The sequence below is a fragment of the Sorghum bicolor genome, chromosome 8 (assembly GCF_000003195.3).
Source record: "Sorghum bicolor cultivar BTx623 chromosome 8, Sorghum_bicolor_NCBIv3, whole genome shotgun sequence".
NCBI lineage: Eukaryota > Viridiplantae > Streptophyta > Magnoliopsida > Poales > Poaceae > Sorghum > Sorghum bicolor.
In genome coordinates this window covers 48246811-48264485 of record NC_012877.2, presented here as the reverse complement: position 1 = coordinate 48264485, position 17675 = coordinate 48246811, and the positions used below count along the sequence as shown (strand labels likewise).

At 41.1% G+C, this 17675-nt stretch overlaps 2 protein-coding genes, 1 long non-coding RNA gene and 1 other non-coding gene across 5 annotated transcripts; 2 read left to right on the top strand and 2 right to left on the bottom strand.

Moving 5' to 3' along the window:
* Positions 2427 to 2498, bottom strand: TRNAP-AGG. The gene has a single exon. It is a non-coding gene; the product is annotated as a tRNA-Pro (tRNA).
* LOC8063291 (translation initiation factor eIF-2B subunit alpha) lies at positions 2620 to 6402 on the top strand. 2 transcript variants are annotated; one of them, XM_002443163.2, is made up of 5 exons: positions 2620 to 3065; positions 3793 to 3945; positions 4042 to 4183; positions 4826 to 5067; positions 5949 to 6402. In XM_002443163.2, exons 1-5 carry the CDS (start codon positions 2709 to 2711, stop codon positions 6153 to 6155), a joined length of 1101 nt encoding a protein of 366 aa, XP_002443208.1. In that variant the 5' UTR covers positions 2620 to 2708; the 3' UTR covers positions 6156 to 6402. The 2 variants fall into 2 exon arrangements, with proteins under 2 accessions (XP_002443208.1, XP_021301779.1); XM_021446104.1 differs by having other exon boundaries at positions 2630 to 3104.
* On the bottom strand, positions 6735 to 12848 carry LOC8063290 (putative disease resistance protein RGA4). Its single transcript, XM_021446102.1, has 6 exons — positions 10949 to 12848; positions 8389 to 10702; positions 7544 to 7662; positions 7298 to 7428; positions 6932 to 7045; positions 6735 to 6843 (listed from the first exon to the last, which is right to left on the bottom strand). The coding sequence occupies exons 1-3, from the start codon at positions 12533 to 12535 to the stop codon at positions 7616 to 7618; spliced, it is 3948 nt and encodes a 1315-aa protein (XP_021301777.1). The 5' UTR covers positions 12536 to 12848; the 3' UTR covers positions 6735 to 6843; positions 6932 to 7045; positions 7298 to 7428; positions 7544 to 7615.
* On the top strand, positions 16021 to 17279 carry LOC110429784. Its single transcript, XR_002446939.1, has 2 exons — positions 16021 to 16756; positions 16880 to 17279. It is a non-coding gene; the product is annotated as an uncharacterized LOC110429784 (long non-coding RNA).

Sequence of the window (17675 nt, the reverse complement as noted above, 5' to 3'; positions counted from 1 at the left end):
GCAGCCGAACCTTTGCTTACATCTGAATCAATTCTATCTTTCATGCTCATGGCCGATGACTTAGATGTGATCGGCCTCTTGCTAGTACTCCCAAAGTTTTTATTTGCAAAATATTCATTTTGCTTCTCAAGCATTCTTTTAAATTCTAGTATTCCATTTTTAAAATCAAATTCTGGTTGAGAATACCATGCTAAGTTTTCATTGATTTGGTTCTAGCTACTAGCAACACATGAAGTTGAATCATGAGTATGATTATATACCCACCTTTTATTGATTCGGCTAAGCTAGGAGCAACATATGAAGCCAAATCATGAGTATTACCATTAGCACACCTTATTGAATTTTCATTAGTTTGGCTTGAGTTGATAGTAACATATGAAGCCGAATTATTAATAGGAGCATTGGCATATGGTGCTGAATTTTGAGAGCAATTGGCAAAATAATTAGCATTGTCATAGCCAATTCTCTCGTTCATCGGCATGTCTTGTGGTGAAACCACATATCATGTACTTATAGCTGATAAACAAGGATTTACATGTTGTATGCTGCTAGCGGTATCAAAATCCAAAGAATTTACAATTGACATCAGCTCTTGACCATAATATCCATAATATATCAAAAGTAGCAGCCGATGCAACATATCTAGTATTATTATGACCAGCAACATCAACATGAAAGTTAATGGAACTTACAAAATAACCACTAGAATCATAATATGTATTTGCAAGTTGTACCTCGGGGTAATTGCAGTAGCATTGTGATGACTCCCCTTGGTACTCCATGATTTAGAGCTTGACTGCCTTGCTGAATTTTTCAATAAGCAGCACAACACGATGCAAAATTGCAAGCAAGATGACAAGGGGTCAAAACCAGATCTAAATCGGCCTTTTGGGCTAGATTGAACAGTAATGGCGAACACAAGAAGATAGATTGGTGGGAATTAGGGCTAGGGCAAGAAGAATCGGCTATAAAGTAGAGCCGAAGCAAATTCTTCCCCAGCGGAGTCGCCAAAAAGTGTGTTGACGTCGGATGTGGTCCGAATCACACACCAGAAGGGGCATTGGATGCCCGGGCCACTACAGACCGAAGAACACAGTGAGGATCTCACTCTTTCACGGTGAAGAACAGAGAGGTTTACAAGCAAACCACTAGAGGATAACCAACGTACTTGTGTGACGAAGAACCAACTAGTTTTTAGGTAAACTAGCAAAGAAACCGTTGAAGCTCTTGCCCGAGAGGGACCCCGTCAGGGCAAGGACGTCGGCGGGTTACCCTAGGTCGGCCGGCGAGCCTAGGGCGCCATCCTTGGTCGTCGGATCAAGGATGAACAATATGGAGGGTGGAGGAGAGGAGAAAAGGGGTAAAAGGAGTAGATCAGTTTGTGTTTTAATGTTTTATCGATTGGATAGATGGGGACTCAATCGGCCGTGATCCTCTAATATATATATAGAGGGGGTGGTCTTATCCTAGTAGAAAACCTCTTCAAGTCTTATTTTCCAAGTTTCCTACGAGTTTGGAACAGTTCGGATCGGAATCTCGAAGGTCAGATTCAAACAGTTATCAGGTCTGTCGGAAGTCGGGTAGAAACTTCCAACGTTTGTTGGAACTCCCGACGTGTGTCGGAACTCCCGACTCGGGTCGGAACTTCCAACAACAGAGCATCTTCTCGAGGGCATGACTTCTTCATCCGGACCCCGAATTAGACGTTCCATATATGTTTTTTGATCGTCTCAATGAGAGGAACACAATGGTGAATTCTGTTCCATATTTTGGCAACTTCACAAAATGAACAATTTTAGTTGTCAACAGTTGCCTCACTAGGAATGCAATACGCAAATGTGCATAGTGTGTGTGACCATGTAGTAGATTCTACAACTCTACGTACAGGTGGACATAGTTTGACAGGGCAAAGGAAACATGAGCATAGGCTGATGCAGGTGTAGCGTGGAAGGAAATGTATGTGTACACCCCTCATTTTCATCATTGGGCCTTGTTCGTTTGAACTTATCAGCTTTGCTTATATACAATATTTTTTTTCATAATAAAATAACAGCAGCCATCTTATCAACCACGGAAACTAGCAGCCGCCATCGCCTCACATGCCACTTTATTTGAGCACCCTATAATCGTGTCAAGGGCCCTACAATTCACGACGTTGAGCACCCTGCACCCCAACACCAAGATTTTAGAGTCATATTATCAAGTGGTGTTCGATGAATGAAAAATACTAGTAAGAGCGAGTGAAAATTCTACGAAGAAAATGAGTGCAACTCTGTGTTTTACTCTCACGTAGGAACCTAACGCTTTCAAGTTGGATGGCAGGAGACAAATCTTATCTCATGTCATGTGACTTAGAACACGCTGCAGCTACAAACAGAACGTTGCAAATGAAAAACTTAAAAAAATGAAAAAAGATAACTAAAACAGGGGCATTCCGAGAATTGAACTCGGGACCTCTCGCACCCTAAGCGGGAATCATACCACTAGACCAAATGCCCTTTGTTGTTTCGTAATTAGAAGCACAGTTATAATAATAGAGCCATTATGAAAATGGAACTCGACGGTGGACACCATTCTCGGCTGAGCGTAAACGGACGGCTGAGATGCTATCTCACGGGGCCACAGCTCTCACTTCTCATTTCAACCCCCCTGCTTCGTTTCATCCTCTGCCGGCCTGCCCTCTCCCCGTGCGGGCTGCTCCCCATCCCATGGAGCCCGACGCCGCCCAAAACCCTAGCCCCGTCCCGCCGCCCATCTCCGCCTACTACCAGACGCGCGCGGAGCACCACGCCGTCGTCTCCAGCGACTGGCTCGCGCACGCGGCCGCCGCCGCCGCCGCCTTCCCGGGCGCCGATGCCGCCGACGCGGCCGCCCAGCCGCCCACGCCGTCGTCCCCCGGGGCCGCCGGCGGCGTCATCGAGGAGTTCAACTTCTGGCGCCGCAAGCCCGAGGCCGCGGAGGCGGTGGCCGCCATCATGGCGCTCGCCGCCGTCATCCGCTCCAGCAGGGCCACCACCATGATGGAGCTCGAGATCGAGCTCAAGAAGGCGTCTGATAAGCTCAAGGTTGATAGCTCGGGCCGATTTCACCTTCTCGGATGCTCCGTCGGTTCCCGCTCCTGTGCTAATTAAGTGCATATTCTTTGGTGATCAGCATGATTCCCTGAGCTGTTGTTGCATTCTTTTTCTTTGTGCTGATGCCTGATGGCTTATACGTTACGGAACTTGCTGTCGTCATGTTAAGCAGGATAGTAAATCAGACATTCCGTTTGCATGAGAGTGCCTCAGACCTTAATTAGCACTTCTGCCTATAGTTTTTTGTTGCAGTCTCACCTTTATTACCATGGAGCATGGAATGACTTATTTTGTATAGTTGATCCAATGACAGTCTGGAAAGCCAAATGTTTGATTGTTATGATCACTGTAACACACAAAAGTCCTCATATTACGCCGTTATACTCACTGAGTACTGACCCCAGCATGAGAAGCTTGAGTTGTGTGTGCACATCCATTCCTGAACCATAATGTCACCTCTTTTTTTTTTTGCACTGTCTTCCTTAATGTCTTCTACCAACATATTTTGATCATAATTCTTGGAGTTTCAATTTATCCTGGTTCTCGATTAAATTTCATTCACTGTGCTGCTCCTGGTTCTAGATTTAATTTCATTCATTGTGCTGCTCCTGGTTCTAGATTTAATTTCATTCATTGTGCTGCTCCTGGTTCTAGATTTAATTTCGTGTGTACTTTCTAACTATGGGAATTGAGACTAAAAAATGCCTATGTATTTCAGTCCTGGGATGCTACATCCATTTCTCTTTCTGCTGCTTGTGATTTGTTCATGCGGTTTGTAACAAGGACCTCACATCTGGAGCATGAGAAATTTGATGCAGCAAAGTCACGCCTAATTGAGCGAGGAGAAAAATTTGGAGAGATATCTTTAAAGGTTATCCACATATCCAAAACCTCCTGATTCTTATCTAGTTTCTGTACAAGAATTTATGACTTTTGTGCTAATGCTTCGGGGGTGATGTTTTTTCAGGCTCGCAAGACAATTGCAATGCTTAGCCAGGATTTCATTTATGATGGGTGTACTATACTTGTCCATGGGTATTCCAGGGTAGTATTGGAAGTTCTAAAGCTTGCTGCATCCAATCGCAAGCTCTTCCGGGTACTGTGCACAGGTATAGTAATTTCTGTAATTCTGTTTCTACACAAATAGGTTGATGATGGCATACACATACATTGCATCTAGTGCTTTATTTCAAAGGTGTCACATATGCATCTGGGTGGACTCAACTCTCATTGGGACCTAGTTACGCTTGTCACCTAGGCGATGAGGCGTACCCAACTCACCTTGGCTCACCTTTGAAACCATGATTGTATGAAAGTGCATCAAAATGGTTGAAACTAAATTTCTTTTGTATTTTTAGGTATATTCTTATCGTTAGCTGATGTGTAGTTCTCTGAAGTTTTTATGTCAAATTTTGGTATCCCATGTTTTTCTAGTTGCTTCCCACATGGTTTTGAATAGAGAACTTAGGAGTTCCATGCAACTTGAATAGGGGATTGAACTTTATGCACCCTGAATTAATATATGAAGAGAGGAAGAATCCTTTATAATGCAACTGTTAAGGAAGGCCTGTGTCATCATAATCAGTTTTGAATTGTAATTTTTCATTTTACGTTCTGGCTTAATGCTGTTCTTGCTTCTAGGAGCAATAGGAAGCATACATGCATCCATCTATTACTCCATTAGTACGTGCAGATGACATGTTCTGAACCCTAGTAATTGTAATGTCTGTTTATCATTTATTGAACTGCAGAGGGCAGGCCAGACAGAACTGGTTTAAGAATGTCAAATGAACTTGCAGCATTAGGCATCCCTGTTAAGGTTCTAATTGATTCAGCTGTTGCTTATTCTATGGATGAAGTTGACATGGTATTTGTTGGTGCCGATGGGGTTGTTGAGAGTGGAGGCATAATCAATATGATGGGCACTTATCAGATAGCTCTTGTGGCTCATAGTATGAACAAACCTGTTTATGTGGCAGCTGAAAGTTACAAGGTAATGTATGCTATGATAATGTACTTCAATAATATATTAACATTACTTCAGTCACGTTTTTGCTTTGCATCGTTACTTTTGCAATTTAATGAATTTGGTAGTGAGATACAAAATTTCACTCATGTTATTGCTTTGCATCATTACTTCACTCGTGTAATTGAATGATGTATTAACATCCATCATTACTTTTGGAATGCAATGAATTTATTAGTGACATACAATGTTTCTTCCTGAATGCATGATATGGAATTTGTTAGAGCATCTCCAGGGGTTTTGGAAAACAACTCCTTATTTTGATGTTTTAACAAAAAGAGAAAAAGGTGCCCTCCAACAGTTTGGTAAAAGGGCTCCTTAAAAATAAAAAGTTGTCAAATATCCTCTCCAACTTGTAAGTTTTTCTAGTCGAGAGGAACTCCTTATCCGCTCTCTGCCCGGTGTTTTTCTTGGGAGATCGGAGTAAATTGGACGCATGAGTAAATTAAGAAAATAAAGGGTTCCAAATGAGAAAGCGGTAAGCGACAAAGAAACTATTAAAAAAGGTTTGGTTGGTTAGAAATAAGTCGGGGTTCCCAATGCAAAATCGTTTAGGAAGCTATTATAGGAGACTGTTGGATACAGACAAAATTTAAGGTTGCTATTTCTTCTGTTAACTTGCTAGATTTGTTGGTGTAGCAATTAAACTATACCGAACTCCTAGAGATGCTCTTAGAGAATGTTTATAACCTTTAAGACTATTTTCAGTTATTAGCTTATTATACACTTTGTGTTGATGTTGGAAGTGAAAACCCTTTTAACTATCATTATGATACTAACTTTGTGTATTTTGATGGTCAATTTGTCCTTCTAACGTAATGTTGCCTATGTCTTTTTCACTTTTGCAGTTTGCTCGGCTATATCCCTTGGATCAAAAGGACATGACACCAGCTCACCGACCAATAGATTTTGGAGTCCCAGTACCCACTGGTGTGGAAGTGGAGACGTCTGCAAGAGACTACACACCTCCCCAATATCTCACACTTCTCCTGACAGATCTTGGTGTTCTGACGCCTTCTGTTGTTAGTGATGAGCTCATCCAATTGTATCTATGATCTTTGCTGTGGATGCTGTTGTTTCAATGGCATGTAACATACTGCAGTTGAATCCAGGGCTGAATGGGGCTATGATGTATGCTTGCCTTAATGGGGCTGATGCGATGTTAACAGTTTTGTCAGAGCTTAAGGTGCAATCATTGATGTGAATCTGCCCCCAGACCATTTTCAGTAATAAATCTATTTGCAGGACGCACTCTTATCAAAATTATGGATCTCTTAAACAGTAATAAAGCATTTATAATAAGTGCAAATGTATCTAGAAGCCTGTTGCTTATTGAATGGACTCGAATGGAATGGAACCGAGTAACTGATGTTATTGAAGAGAAGACGAACAAGGATGGATGCAGGTTTTTTAAGTTGCCGATGTGTGGCAGATTGGCTGTACATTATCATTAGGCCACACTAGGCTGGCAATCACTGAATCAGAGCTATGAAGTTTACACCATTGTCACCTTTCGGTGGTATCTGGAACAATAGTATATGACAGTCTAAGATAATGAGATGTGTATTTCCATGTAGGGGAAGGAACCCATACTGGGCTGGTGACTGTTCGGTGAGAATGCAAACAGCGACAGGACACTTTCAGTCCTTCACATCTGTGACACCCTATCTGAAATCTTACTTCAGCTTTGGCTTTCGAGCTCACTACACAGATCTGCTCCTCACCTCCTGGCGAAAACAGAGCCTGGTACACAGCATCGACACATTTGGAACAATGAGGAACTGAACAGAAATAGCAGTGAAGAGATGTCAGGTTACTTGAGATAGCGCACCTAGTGGAAGAATGAGCCAAATGGCCAAATGGGTGTGATCTGTGGCCCAGCAAACATTGCACTGCTATGCACTTGAGTCAACGCTTGGTTAGCCATTACCACAGCCAGTCCAAACTAGAGAAAAAAATAAAACAGTGAATATATCAAGTAATATGGATGATCAATATGTTGCTGCTACACCTAGACCTAGTTGGATAATCATGTACAGCATGTAGCAAAATAAACTAGCACCATCAATAGTTATCGTTTATAATTTTATGTAATTTGGTTGCAATAATGTTCAAATTCAAGACAATATGTACACAATTTGCAATATAACTAATAATTCATAATTCCATGGCGATCAAAGGTGAAAAAGCTGATTACCATCATCTGTTAACTTCCGGAAACTCCTAACAAACTTAGCCAGATGTATCCATCTTGCTGAGAGCTCCTCGGTACCTGAGAAATCAGTTCTGTGTTGGCCTCTAACACTGACCACAATCATCAGAGCAAACCTGCAGGAGTTGAGATCAAATTCAGTAACACTGGGGAAAGGAAACATTAGAACCCAAAAGCCAAATTGAATTGCTTTGTTTGAAACGAGTCCAAATTACGAATGAATGAACTTGCCTGGTCTCCACCATCATGGAATTGAAGCAACTTGTAGCAAAAGTCTTGACTGGTGAATGGTGACAGCATATCTCAAGCACAAAAGTGCCTCTTGATAGCATATTTGCAATAGTTTAACCCTGATCATATATGATATTTTCAAAATTAAAATTACTATCTTGCTATGTAAAGTGTAGGAAGAATAAAACTATATGCAAAGTAGCTGTGAACTTGCAGAGAACAGGTAAAGCTTTATTTAGCTCTCAATCTCCATAATTACAGCATTTTTTTTTGTTTCTTTGTTCAGACCCCTAACTACCATTTAAATTGTGTTTCAGTCATCTGAGTTGATCATTTAACCTGCGTTAAGGTTTTAGGTGCTTCTTTTCATCGAGGGAAACAATATAACAGATAAATATAGTGCTGTAAAAACTGTAGGTTCTAAAGCAGAATCAAACACATTTTTTTTTAAGAAGCTCTAACTCATCAAGTAATTAGGGGGCAATGGCCATACTTTTCTTCACAATAAAATGCCATTTACATATGGTGCTTTCTCTGAAGTCTCTAACAAACTTTGCATACGCAAAACATACATTCCAGGGAATTTCTACAATTGAGGTATTAATAGACAATTTGGCAGCACTAATCTGGGATGTCATGTTATATTGACTAAATAAAGTTGGGTTAACTAGTTGATTTCAACTTGCAGCCGGAAGCAAGATAATAAAAATTCAGCCATTAACTTTCTTTTTTACCACTGGGACAAAACATTTGTTTTGTAGCTAATAGAATGTGTCAAGTCAAATAGTTATTCTTTACAAATCATTAACATTTCACTAAAAAAAGATAGAGAAATTGAAGGTTACCATGGTAAAAATGGGCATCTGGTTGTTTGTCCTCGTCCTTGAGATCGCCCAAACGTTGTTGTAAGCTCTGGGGAAGCAACTTTATACGAGGACAATACTGGATAGTAAGACTCCTGAGAGATGAGTATGCTTGAGGCCCGTTTGGTAATGACACCAGGCTTTTGCAACGAGAAAGGTAGAGCTCTTCCAGCAAAGCGAGCTCTCCTAAGAGAGATTCCAATGATTTCAAGCTACTGCAGCCCACAATACTTAATGTTTGGACGGCATCCAGCTGTCCTGAAAGGGCTCGAAGATTGTCGCAGCCAAAAATTGTCAAAGTCTCGATGGACGGAGGAAGATCGAGAACCTCTGTCAAGCCATTGCACTCGGATATTATTAGAGATTCTAGACAAGGAAGGAAGTGATGTCTAGTTGATGATGGAAGCTTAGGAACTGGTGTGGATGCCGTGGCGTCGTTGCAGGACCCTGACCCTTGAATTAATGCTGATCTGTCGTCCTGTGCTGCAGCACCACCTCGTGAACTCGTACTAGTATCCAGCTGCTTGCTGAATGCGATAGACTCGAGTTTAGGACAGCTGTCAATAAATAATGACTTGAGAGATGCCGGTAGTACACTGCTCCGTTCAGTCGAAGACTGCTCAGAAGAAGCATGCCTGCGTCCTGTAAGATTGTTGCAGTCCCGAATTCTTAAGCTCCTCAAGGATTTCAGGCTCTGGAACACTTCTTCTGGCCAGTGGACGAGAGCCTCGCATTTTCTAATTTCCAAATCTTCAAGCTGCACTAAACATGCCCAAAGCGCCAGAGCACTTGAGTGAGAGAAGAAAACGTTGCACCTGTATAACTCCATAACTGTGAGAGCGGAAGGGGATTTATTGTGACTCTGTTTCTCCTCGCCATCCACCAGTTGAATCAAGCTGTCGCCATCCGGCCATGCTGTCTCTCTGTCATCGATATACAACTCCAGTTTCGACAACGACGAAGCAGTGACGATGCAGTTTGCTACCGGTACGAGCATTTGTTGACTGCCTCTATGGATCTCCAATTCACTTAGATTTGGTGCTTCAGGGAGACTAGTCAATTCTGGGCACCGCCCAATTACAAGCTTCTCAAGCCGAGGAAATGTCACCTCTTCTCCTTGGACTGCCTCCCATCTCTGAAAGGTTTGCATATCATCTAATTTTAATTTCTTCAGCGCTGGAAATGCCGAGCGCCACACTTTATTAATAACTCCTCCTGAAGTATCCTTAATCATTAATGCTTTCGGCAATGCAGTCAGCCTTTCGCAGTTGTATATGGACAACTTCTCAACCTGAGGAAATATTGACTCTTCCCCTTGTAACTCATTGACCCACCATGTCTCAAAGTTTGGCATCTTGCGCAGTGAAAGCTCCTTCAGTTCCATAAATGGCGTGACTGCTGCATCACCGCTGCATAGGCAATTAAGACTTTCCAATCCCTCCAAGCTAAGAACCTTTAGAGCTGGTAACTGCCACAGTGGAGGAAGCTCCTTGAGATTCTTGCAACCCGATAGTGTAAGCTTCACCATTTGTTGCAACGTATTCATCCAAATCCAAGTTGGATAAGTGCCTCCACCATAGCCATATATATCTAGAACCTTCAGACCATCATGAGGCTTGAGGGCCTCCAGCATCTTAGTACTCTTATCTTGTTCCTCCTTTTCTCGAGAAGTCGTCCATCTTAATGTCAACCTGGTTAAATCTTTCTTGTTCCCAATATGTGCTGCTTTCGCATCTGCTTCTGCCACATTCTCTAGTTGCCTTAGCTCTAGTGGACCACCAAGCTGGTCTAACTGACGAAGTTCTCTCACATTACTACAGCCAGAGCCAGTACCTGCCACAAAGCATGTAAGCGTCTGTAGGGAAGTGAGGTTTCCCAACTCTGAGGGTATGCTCTTCAACCCATCACATCCATGAATATATAGGTGACGGAGGCCAGTCATATACTTCATTTCCTTTGGAAGTTGTCTAAGCTTTCCACAGTTTGAAAGGTCCAAAGTCTGTAGATTATATAAGATGCTTATTTCTTCAGGAAGTGCTTCCATATATCTATCCGAGAGATCAAGGTACCTCAGGTGATGCAGATACTTTGGTTTCAATAATGAACCTCGGTAGATCCTTAGTGCACGTATGGATCTGTATTTTGACAAATGCTTCAGATCTTGATATGCATATCTAGTGCATATCAGTGTTTGGACAGCCATAGATCCTTTCTCCATAGAAGTATTCAAAATCTCTTCTGGTATACCAACAGATATAAATAAATGTCGAGCAGAATATGGGAAGTTGTTATCACTCTGAGGCCTTGTTTAGTTCCGAAAACTGAAAAGTTTTTGGAACTGTAGCACTTTCGTTTGTTTGTGGTAAATATTGTCCAATCATAGACTAACTAGAGTCAAAAGATTCGTCTCGTGATTTACAGTCAAACTGTGTGATTAGTTTTTGTTTTCGTCTATATTTAATGCTTCATGCATGTGCCGCAAGATTCGATGTGACAGGGAATCTTGAAAACTTTTTGGATTTCGGGGTGAACTAAACAAGGCCTGACTAGGCTCTGCTACTATCGTAGCACATTCTGTTCCCATAGAAGACTGTGCAAGATCATGCATAAGATCATGAATCTTGCAAGTAACTCTAGGATCTTCTATGTCATAGACTTCAAATGGGACTTTGTTCACATCTTGAAAAAATGATCTTGACACCAGGTCCATGAAGATTTTTTTACCAGTGATCTCAGGACACACCCCATGTTGCTCTGGGATAAAACCATTGGCCATCCATAATTGGATTAGCTTTTCCACATCTATCTCATAATCCTTGGGGAAAATAGCACAGAAAGCAAAGCATTGCCTTATATGTGGTGGCAACCCATTATAGCTGAGCTTGAGTATTGGTAAAATTTCAGTCTCGTCATCGCATATGGCGCTTTTGCTTAATACAGCATTCCATTCATCCACACTGGTCTTTGTATGAAGCAGGGAGCCAACTGCTGTAGCAGCTAAAGGAGATCCAGCACATCTCTTTGCAATATCACCAACCATCTCAACTAGCTTAGCATCCCTTTCCTTTTTTGAACTGAATGCCCTTGCCTCAATAATTTCCTTGATGAAGTCTGGATGTAATCCTGTGATATCATAGGGTTCATGAGTTGTGTCCGCCATTAATTTAGCAACTACTCGATCACGAGTTGTTGTCAGGACTGCACTACCGCTGCCTCCATGTTGTAGGCTGGATTTCAGCTTTCCCCACTTATTTACATCACGGTTCCATACATCATCCAAGACAAGGAGGTACCTCTTCCCACTCACTGCTTCTTTTAGTCTTTCCAGTGGTGATTTTTCACTTGAATTACTGCTGCTCTTCTCTTTTGCTTCAACTATGCTTTTAGCTATTAAATCAACTTCAAAGTTATCAGAGACACATACCCAAAGTTGCAACTGAAAATGCTTCTTAACTTCAGAGTCATTGTACACAAGCTGAGCTAAGGTGGTCTTGCCCAGCCCTCCCATTCCAACGATGGGAAGGACCATAAGCTGTGAATTACTCACTTGATCACCAATCAATTTGTTAACAACCTCCTCCTTCTCTTTGCCTCTGGATTTGCTAGCAATTTCCTGGTGGTCAATGATGTTGGAATCTGTCTGCCTCCAATCCTTAGGCATTGGTGGCTGTGGTCGGAATTCAAACCTAAATGCATGCATCTCTATGATGAGGACCTCAAGTGCTTCAAGAATCTGGCGAAGCTTGTTGCCCATCCTGTAACGAAACACAACACGGTTGTGAGTAGGAAAGAGCTTTATCACATCAAACCCAAGCTTCTTGTAGTGCCCTTTCTTCTTGGCTTCCCGACGGAGTGCCTCATACTTGAACTCATCGAAGACATCATTCGCCTGGTAGGCCACCTTCCGAAGCGCCTGGAGCCAAGCTTTGGCCCCTTCTCTGTGGGCTGCCGCCTGCTCCTCGGCGTCAGCAATGACATCCATGATGGCCGGCAGCTTGCGTTTGAGCGTCTCATGCTGCTCCTCCATGCCCTCCATGACGTTGTACTGGTCCAAGAGGTAGCTGGAGGCCTTCTCCTTCACCATGGACACGAGAGGGCCGACAACCATGGTGGCCATCAGCTCAGCCATCGGAGCGCCTCAACTCTCAACTCTCAACACAACACGCGCGCGCTGGCAGGATGCAGAGAAACACGGTTGCAGGGTGAAGAGAAGAATGGGCTTTGCAAGACTTGTTTTGAGCAAAATGGAAGCAAACAAATGCGAGTAGCACTGATTGCATGGATTCTCGGTGGGTGTTTGTAGGAGTACAGGCCAAGGACGTCTAGCTGTAATCCTATTCTATCTTTAGGATCCCTCCTTATTTTCTCTAGAATTTTGTTTCCATGCATTTCAACATATCCAACATATGGTTGGTGGGGATGGTGCCACTGATGGCCATCTCTCAAGTCTGGTATGTTCAAACGCAGCATAGTGCCGCAAAAGTCTTTGGGTGCTACAGATGCTACCGGTTTAGTTAAAAAAATTTTGCAAAATTTTTTCTGATTCTCCATCACATCGAATCTTGCGGCATATACATGAGCATTAAATATAAATAAAAATAAATAATTGTACAATTTATCTGTAATTTGTGAGACAAATCTTTTAAGCCTAAGTAGTCTATGATTGAACAATATTAGTCAAATACAAATGAAATTACTATAATATCTATTTTGTAAAAAAAATAGAAGTAAACAAGGCTGGTATGGTTTGGTGGCCCGCCCTTGTCGGAATACATATTAAGGGGTGTTTGATTGGAGTTGTTAAGGTCTTGTTTAGTTTACTGCAAAAACTAAAAACTTTTCAAGATTTTTCGTCACATCGAATCTTGTGGCACATGCATGAAGTATTAAATATAGATAAAAACAAAACTAATTGTATAATTTGTCTGTAAATCGCGAGATAAATATTTTAAGCCTAGTTACTTCATGCTTGGACAATGTTTGTCAAATAAAAACGAAAATTCTATTATATCAAAATTTAAAAACTTTATTGTAACACAAAAACACTACTAAATGATAAGCAGATTTGGCTAATATAAGGCCAAACAAACGAACAAGCTACACCTACGGTTCGGTGGCCCTTCCTTGTCGGAATTTATTGCTAGCACATGCTCCTTCCAGTCTAAAATATCTTTTGTTTTTATTTATCGAGAAATAATTTTAATAAAATATATATTAAAAAAATATTAATATTTATAGTACATAATTAGTATTATTAAAAACATATTTGAATCTAGTTTTTTAAAAAATATTTGAAAATACAAATATTACACACAAATTTTATAAATTGAGTTAAACTTGTGACAACTAAATCAAAAATATAAATAATTTGGAGCATAGAGAGTACTGCCGTGACATTCAACGCATGGTGTGATGATAGTTGAGGCCTTGTATAGTTCATTCTGAAAACCAAAAAGTTGTCAAGATTCCTCGTCACATCGAATCTTGTGACACATGCATGAAATATTAAATATAGACGAAAACAAAAACTAATTACACAGTTTAGTTGTAAATCACGAGACGAATCTTTTGATTCTAGTTAGTCCATAATTGAATAATATTTGTCACAAACAAACAAAAGTGCTACAGTACCGAAAACTTTTCACTCTTCAGAACTAAATAAGACCTTATTTATAATTTACGAGAGAAAATTTTTAAGCTAAATTAATTTATGATTAAATAATAATTATAAAATACAAATGAAAGTATTACAGAACCCAAAAGCTAAATTTTTTTCCAAACTAAACAAAGCCTCATCGAATGATCCAATCCAGTAGCAGATATTCGACGCGTTAGGTTTGCATCGATCGCTCGGTGTCGAGTGGATATGCATCGATTTCGATTGGATAATGTCGTCTGACCAGGTTGACCTTTTGCTTGGACAGGGAGCAAAGGCTTTATCCACCAGTTGCCGTTCTGTGCGGGAGCTAGAGGTTTCTGCGACGAAACCGGGGAATCTCGGCGACGAAACGTCGTGGTTGCCGGTTACCATTACCAGATACAGCCGCTTATTTGGCTTTGCTGCGTTATTACTGATAATCTTGTTATAAGCAGCGGAGCATCTGCAGCAAAGCTTGCTCTGACAAAGATCCCGTAAAAAAGGGACAATAAGGCATTGTTTAGTTACTCTAAAAACTAATTTTTTAAAGATTTCTCGTCACATCGAATCTTGCAGCACATGCATAGATTAAATATAGAAAAAAACAAAAACTAGTTACACAGTTTGTTTTTTAAATCGCGAAACAAATCTTTTAAATCTAGTTACTTTATGATTGGATAATATTTGTCAAATAAAAACGAAAATATTACAGAATCAAAATTCGAAAACCTTTTGGATCTGAACAAGGCCTAACACTAAAAATATCTTGTGCATACATCACTGCATGCGTCATGCGTCAGCAATTAATACGATGGAGGCTTTGATTTATTTTCTAAAAATTTTGTAAAATTTTCTAAGATTCCTTGTCATATAGAACTTGGCACATGCATAGAGCATTAAATATAGATAAAAAATAATTAATTATATAGTTTGTATGTAATTTATAAGACGATTTTTTAAGCCTATTTAGTCTATAATGAGACAATATTTGTCAAATAAAAAAAAAATGCTACAGTGTCCGTTTTGCAAATAAAAATTACAACTAAACATTGTTTAGCTCCAAACTCGAAACGGATTTCGCGCATTGAAAGTGTCATCCCTTGTCGTGGACGGACGAAAGAAGGGTTTTCAAGCTTATCCGTTACATCAAATCCTACGGCACATGCACGGAACATTAAATGTAGATAAAAAAACTAATTTCACAGTTTGTCTGTAATTTGCAAGACGCTGGTCTGAAAAGTCATGACTGAAAATACTGTTTGCTGATTTATCGTGAGAGAAAAACACTGTTGGCTGGCAGAAAGAGTACGACTTATAAGACCAACGAACGGATTACCAAATACAAATAAAAGTGCTACAACAGCTAAAATAAAAAAAATTCACGAACTAAACAAGGCCTGAGTTGATTGTATGCTATACCCAATAAGGCATATACAACAGTGGGCCTTGTTTAGTTGGTGAAAATTCTTGGTTTTGAATGCCGTAACACTTTCATTTGTATGTGATAATTATTATTCAATTATAGATTAACTAGATTTAAAAAATTCATTTCGCAAATTACAGACAAACTATACAATTACTTATTTTTTATTTATATTTAGTGCTTCATACATATATTCAGATATTCGATGCGATGGAAATCTAGAATTTTTTGAACTAAACAAGCAAGTGTTGTCGCACATGGAAATGGAAGCTCACAGCAAGTGTTATCGCACAACAATTCAAGTAGCTCGAGGCTCTAGGGCCCTCTCTCGCTTTCGCAGCTCTCAGATTTTTTTTCTTCCACTAACAAATTAAACCACAGGTACGGTACGGGTGAGCATGCCCTCCGAGTTGCATTGGTAAGGCCTTGTTTAGTTGTGCCTAAAATTTAAAATTTTTTAAGATTTCTCATCACATCAAATCTTGCGCACATACATAGAGCATTAAATCTACTACAACTAAAAAGAACAAAAGTAAGATTATTATTTGGTGCAACATTCTTTCGTTCCGTTTGTCCACCCTTCCCGTGCAATCGAAACGCACCCCGCACGCTCTCCTGCCCATGCGACTGGGTTCCACAGCCAGGATTCGATTCCCATGCTAACCCCTTTTATCTACCAATTCCAATACCGATAACCCTCGTGGGCCTCACCTCCGGTCGCGCCGCCGCCACCTCTCTCCCTCCTTCCCTCTCGCCCACACACCCGGTGGACGGTGCTCAGACATCGTATCCCATTTCGATTCAATTTGCCGGTGGTGTCCGCAACAGAGGGGATGGCAAGCTCCTTCTCCTTCCTACTGTTTTCACCGACAGAGATCGTGGCGTCGCTGCACTGCTACGACATCACGCCTAGCCCCAACCTCTACGTCAATCACGTCGAAAATCTTCGGTCTGGCTTCGTCGCCAAGGTCCTCCAACTCTTCCTCGTCAACATCCTTGGGTACGCCTGCGGCCTGCCCCTCATCTCACCTGGATGCGGCCTCATCTCTGCATTTGCTTTGCTTCGGGAGGTGGCGGCGGATCTACAAGAGGGCCAATGCCTTTCTCCAGTCGATCTAGTTTCAGGACCTCATGCTCCGCGGCCTCCTCCGTGCGGATAGACCCCTTGTCGTCTACATCCTCAGCCGCCCTCATCAACTTCCTTCGCTTCAGGCATGATTGCTCACAGCCCATCGCCAAAGAGTACAGCCCGCTTGAGGAATGGCTGAAGAATTGCTAAGATCACCGAGGTCTCATTTCCATCCTCTTTTTTTACATTTTTCTGCATTCTGTCCAGGGAAATACTTAGATTTTCACTCCATGTGTGTGTTTTCTTTTCTGCGTTTTTCCCTTCAATTTTCCACCTTATATAGCTCGAGAAGGCGAAAGAAGACCATTTGCTTAAGGAGCAGGTGGAGGCACCATGGTCCAGCAGCTCGAGAAGGAGTTCCATGCCATCAAGCGGAGGCTTCATGATTACAACAGAGAGCAGCTGTCGCTACGTGTTGCATCAAAAGCCATAGAGGAAAAGATAGGAAGGTGTTGATTCCTATCTTGCGTTGCATTTTTCCTTTCTTTTGATTAGAATGGTGCTTGGGCTTTTCCTTGGTATGTTTTTTATTCTTATGTTCTGTGTGATCGATGAAAAGCATAGGCTTACAATTAATGTGGGCTTTTGTTTACGTATGTCAACTTTGAACCTCCTGCATATTTTGGCTGCTGTCAATAATCTTGGCACTACTACCTTGCTGCCTTAAGCTACAATGCCGATTAGATTTCTTATTTGGCGTATTCCTGATGCCTTCTGTCAATAAACTGTCTTCCATAAAACTAAGAGGTATGTATAATCTGGTTGTTGCTCAAATGTCCACCATGTTATGCTACCAGCATATGAAAAGAGCAAGTTTACAATGCATGTATCAAGCATGTTATAATTGAGAATGTGCCTACAACATGGACATTATTGGAATTTGGATGTAGTATGAGTTTAACATTGAAATTAGTTGAAAAGTCATATGCTTAAGCATTTTGTTCAATGCCAACAAGGTACCAAATTGTGTTGAAGTCGGTAGGTTTTGTTTGGCGTATATTCAGTTTCAGGCTTGGTTGAAGCTAGCACAGGTAGTTTTTGATTAAATGGAGTCTGGATGAAGCCATAGGTGATAGTGA